The sequence below is a fragment of the Enoplosus armatus genome, chromosome 13 (genome assembly GCF_043641665.1).
Source record: "Enoplosus armatus isolate fEnoArm2 chromosome 13, fEnoArm2.hap1, whole genome shotgun sequence".
NCBI lineage: Eukaryota > Metazoa > Chordata > Actinopteri > Centrarchiformes > Enoplosidae > Enoplosus > Enoplosus armatus.
The window spans coordinates 9,974,862-9,980,023 of record NC_092192.1 but is presented as its reverse complement, the minus strand read 5'-3'; the positions used below and the strand labels follow the sequence as shown (position 1 = coordinate 9,980,023).

At 42.3% G+C, this 5,162-nt stretch overlaps 1 protein-coding gene across 1 annotated transcript; it reads left to right on the top strand.

The window, feature by feature from the left end:
* The first annotated feature begins 2,058 nt into the window (after positions 1-2,058).
* On the top strand, positions 2,059-3,665 carry LOC139295298 (CAAX prenyl protease 2-like). The gene is made up of 6 exons (XM_070917466.1): positions 2,059-2,118; positions 2,418-2,496; positions 2,601-2,768; positions 2,967-3,038; positions 3,304-3,366; positions 3,445-3,665. The coding sequence occupies exons 1-6, from the start codon at positions 2,059-2,061 to the stop codon at positions 3,663-3,665; spliced, it is 663 nt and encodes a 220-aa protein (XP_070773567.1).
* Positions 3,666-5,162: the final 1,497 nt, after the last annotated feature.

The window sequence follows — 5,162 nt, the reverse complement described above, 5'->3', positions numbered from 1 at the left end:
TCTTTGGATTTTGTATCTCTTTTAGCTTCGGACGCAACATGAACCTGTAAAATATAATGCAATCTAACATAGTGATGCTTTGTGAAGTTTTTATTAATAATTGTAACCAACTCCTCAACCAAAAGCTACATCCTCAAAATGTACTATTTTTGTGGCTGGTTAAGTATTTCCATAGATGTCTTACTGCTCCTGAAAGGGATGGCTCAATACAAAAAAAGACCACACATCTGAATCAACACCTCTTTGAAACAGTCCCAATCAAATCATTATGAGCTTTACAAAGTAAGATATGGTATTAGAAAGGATGTCATTTACAGGAAGTATTCTTGTGTCCACTCCTTGTGCTGTAGCTTATGCACACCTGCGCATGTGTCCTCCCAGTAGAGTATTAGAGCTAATCAGCTTGCCTCTGCAGCACAGATCTGCTAATCTGAAATGACAGACAGAACCGAACCAATCCTCCAAAGCATGTTGAACCTGGTGTTAGCTGTAGCTCACCTGAAGGACCTCCTGAAGCTCTGATAGCAAACCCTCAGTTCTGTCATGCTGGGACCAGAACATGGCTCTATAACTCGGGTGCACGGCCACACAACATGTTGGGTGTGTGTGCTGAGCTGCCTTCTGCTCGCCTGTTTGTACGTTGGCAGTTTGTACGTCTGGAGAAGCAGCTTACCCAGGTATACAGCTCACCAGCAGACTTGCAACAGTGCTGTTAAACTGGACTATTAAACTGTTGCTGTATGTGTGTGTGTGTGTGCAGGGACCATCCCACTGTGATAAAGCGTCGCTGTGCTAGTGTGCTGCTGGTCTCCGCACTGTCACCTGCAGTGCTGAAGGCTTGGATGCACTGGACTGATGTCAGGGTGAGTACACGTGGACAAAACAGAGGCCATAGTTTACTGCAATAAACAATATCCTAACAAACCACAGAGAAGGAAATTCTTCCTGTTTAGACACGAATGATCAGAGCTGGTTTGTGATCCAGTGTGAATCTATAGCAGTGGTGGAATGTAAAGTTACATTTACTTTAGTACAAACTTCATTCTACTATATGTTATACTCCACTATGATCACAGGGTCATACTTTTTACTCCACTACATTTATTTAACAGCTTTAGTTAATAGTTACTTTACAGATTAGGATTTTACATACAAAACATGATGCATTGCTATAGATTAGACCACCCAACAGTCGTAGTGACGTAATGACCCTTCCTCCTTTTTTATTTTCCTTGACCGAAACCAACTGTTGGTGGCAGAACTTTAATAACAGTCACAGGCTTTTACTTAAGTGACATTTTCAACGCAAGACATTTATTTCTGTTTTGCAGCATTGCTACTTTTACTTAAGTATAGGACACTTTTTCCACCACAGATCTGTGGGCAAAAATTACACAAAAAATGTGCAGCCTGTACTGATAATCATCAATAAGTTTAATAGAGCAACATCTCGATCTCACATGCTTTGTCCAGTAAACATCAGCAGAGCAGGCAATATACACTCTCTCTATAGCGTTATACTGACAGGATTCATTGCAGGACTGTTGTATTAGACTGTATTAGTTTTAGCTAGGTGTACCGAATAAACTGGCAACTGAGTGTACATGCACTCATTACCAGTATAATCTATGGCCCATGGATACCAAAATAATACAGCACAGTAGAGCTAGAGGCATAAAAAGTGGCTCAGCTCAGATGCACATGCTCACACTGTATGCACTCACTCTCCAGTGTGCTTTATATACAAGTAACCCTTGTCCACCGTCTAAGTAGAGAAAGCAGCTGTTTGAACTGTGAACATCCATTCCACAGGGAGGTCAAAGGTCAGTGTAAGTCCAGCTGAGAGGGATTCAGTGTCTTTCTCAAGGGCACTTCCCAGAGGGGACTGAACCCTGACCCTCCAGGTGAAGGGCATTGTCCTCACTCCTGGGGGCGTCTTCGCTATACATAAGGTGTTTTGTGAGGTTAAGCCTGGGGTCACATTGGCTTAACTTTATAATCACAAAAATTATGTTTATAAATCTGCCCATCCAGGTCGAGCTATCTGTGTGGGAGTTGATGGGAGTTCGTTTGGAAGGTCTGGTTCCTGCAGCCATACTGCCACTACTACTAACCATGGTACGTCAGAGAGTCTCAGCCCAGATTAAACCTTGGAGATGCCACAGCCAGAGTTTTTTGTAGCCTCGAACACTCCTCTGTGGATCCCGGTTCCCTCATAGAGCATTTTATTTATGCTGGACTAAGGCAGTTTTGACATTTGAAAGATTTAATTTCCATTCCCAATATGATATGATGCGGCTCTACAACCTTCTGCATTTTGCAGTGATATCTCATGAGCATGTTTAAACCATACATGCGGCCTGTAGTCCCTAGATCCACTGGATGTTATAAACACTTGACTTTATTCTAAATATCAGGTATTTTATCTCGGTCCCCTGGTTCATTCTGCGATGGACAACCCTGAAGGCTTCACTGGGGAAGTGCGGTCTGCACTAGGTGAGTTAAACTTTGTGTCTACTAAAAGAATTCGAGGTTGGGGAGTTTTACATGTTTGCTTGCAAGCATTTGATGTGTATGTCGTTTTGACTTTATTTTCCCAGATGTTCAATCATGGAGGTCTTGTGTGGGAGATGCAGTGTGGCTCAGGAACCAGGTGGTGGCACCAGTGACTGAGGAGCTGGTGTTCAGAGGGGCCATGCTGCCCATGCTGGTGCCCTGCACAGGACCCACAGCTGCCATCTTCATGGCTCCGCTGTTCTTCGGTGTTGGTATGGCATTAACTCTTTTACAGTAAACATTATAGGACTATGTTGACATTATCATAACACATAATTCAGTGTTAACTTAGTTAACAGTTAACTTTCTGTTCTTTTTGCCTAAATACATGTTAGAAAGTGCTGCATTATTTCAAATGTCATGGTATTTGTTTTCACCACAGCTTTCACAACAATTCAATGTCATTCCAGCCCATTTCCACCACATCATAGAGCAACAGCGCCTCCACAAGGACAGTATGAGTGTCATCCTCTTGGTGTCGGGTCAGTTGACTCACAAAACTCTCCTCAAATAAACCAAATTGTAATAATGCAAGTTAAAGAATTCAAATAAAGTCTAATAATACACTTGTAATTTTTGGATTGAGATTATTGGATCATATAGAAAACTATGTCAACACTGTAAACAACCTTTTAGTGAATCACACAACTGCATGACTTTGCTTTTCAAATCCTACTTATGCACCAAAGTCATGTATATCAAAAATCTAGATCTAATCATCCTGATCATTGTGCTGTTCTGTTGCAGGGGTGCAGTTCGTTTACACAACTGTGTTCGGTGCCTTTACTGCCTTTATATTCATGAGAACTGGTGAGAGATGAAGTGAACATTGGCTTGCTAACACCTACAGTTAACACGCCTCATTAAATCTGCAATCTGTTTCTACAGGTCATGTTGTGGGTCCAGTTCTGTGCCATTCGTTCTGTAACAGTCAGGGCCTGCCGGACATCAGCTCTGCCCTGCAACACCCTCAACGACCAGCTCTACTCCTCTCGTATCTGATGGGACTGCTGCTGTTTCTGGTGCTACTCTTCCCGCTGACAGACACCCTCTTTTATGGTGCCATTCCTGTCTGCAGCCTGGCCCCCCCCCCAACATCTGTATGCTAGATTAAATTAAATGAAATATGCTCACGCTCTTAAAACTAGTTTTTTAAACTCTGGATTTCATTTTGGTTTTCAAATAAAAGGCTATTTTTATATAAAGAGTGTGTGTGCATGAGAAGCGAATGATTCTACCACTTCAGACATATCCTGCATGGTCAAAAATATTTCCTACTGTATTGAAACACAACACCAGTACAGCTTTCCCTGGCTGAGAGAGAGAGATATGTTCGTGTGTGTGGCAAAGAAAAACAGATGAACTGTGAAAGCGAATGAGTGAAAAGGGAAGGCGGTGGAGGAGACAGCAGCAGAGAAAGACACATATGCAGACAGGGAGAGAGAGACAGACAGAAACACAGACACAGAGGGCCAACACACACACAAAAGGAACAAACGTGGAGAGAGACAGCTATGTAAAGTCACATTGTAAGGACAAATAAGGCTATGAAGTCAGACTTGTGAGAAAAAACAGTTACAGCCAGAAGCGGCAAGAGCAATGCCAAAAGACTTGAAGAGAAAAGGAAAGATGGAAGAGGAGGATGGGGGGAAACGTTAGAGTGTCCCCGAGGAAATGTAGAATGTGGAGAAGCAGAGTTGCGGAGAAGAGAGGAGGTTCAGGGTCAGTGGAAATAGTGAAGGTTTGAGACTGAGAGGTGAAAGGTTGTGTCAGACGATTGAGATTTATGAGACAGACTGATGAGCTAATTGTAATAACATTGTTTACAAGCCACGAAAAGTAAATTCACATATACCTCTGCAGATGCACACAGCTGTAGACTATAGTTACACATGGTGTATTTCATTTCCCTGCATTTGACACACACAGATATTTTCATGTCTGATCTTGATATTTTAACGCATTGAGGGTTTCTAAACTCTTTGTGTAAGAGCCAGGCTAGCTGTTTCCCCCTGTTTCCTGTCTTTATGCTAAGCTAAGCTAACTGGCTGCTGGTTGTAGTTTCATATTTAGTGTACAGACATGAGAGTCATATAAATCTTCTATCTGAGTAAGCAAATAAGAGTATTTCCCAACATGTTCCTGTTCCTTGGACTTGTTGTATCTACAGGTATGGACCGAATTCTCCATGACTTCTAATATCAACTAACTCTGGTCACAAACTGGGCTTTATCTTCTGCTCAGTGCTGTGAAATGTGGGACAAGGTTAGGTTTATAGGGATTAAGGAGGGTTTTTTTTTTTTAAATCTTTATTTGTCCAAGGAGAGACTGCTGATTTGTCATCATGCTCCCTGTCTGCTTCGCTTTCATACATTTCAGCTCAGTCATACTTGGGATCTTTCCAGTACAACAAAGTCTTCAGCTGCTGGCTGCTGAGAGTTTGGGGATTTGGGGGACTTTGCTGCTGTGGATTAAGCTTGACAGCAGTTTTTTGCCAGAAGCAACTGTATTACCTGTTTACCTCCCCAGTGTTTTTCCCTGAGGATTACACTGAGATCAAATCTAACAACCTCCTATTTGGCGGCCACTGTCTGAGACTGCCAGGT

Bases quoted from the DNA above. Each gene is read 5' to 3' on its own strand.
- LOC139295298 (XM_070917466.1), top strand. From the start codon at position 2,059: ATGGGAGTTCGTTTGGAAGGTCTGGTTCCTGCAGCCATACTGCCACTA. The intron at 2,119-2,417 runs GTACGTCAGAGA...TCTAAATATCAG, and splicing joins TGCCACTACTACTAACCATG to GTATTTTATCTCGGTCCCCT. The intron at 3,367-3,444 runs GTGAGAGATGAA...CTGTTTCTACAG, and splicing joins CTTTATATTCATGAGAACTG to GTCATGTTGTGGGTCCAGTT.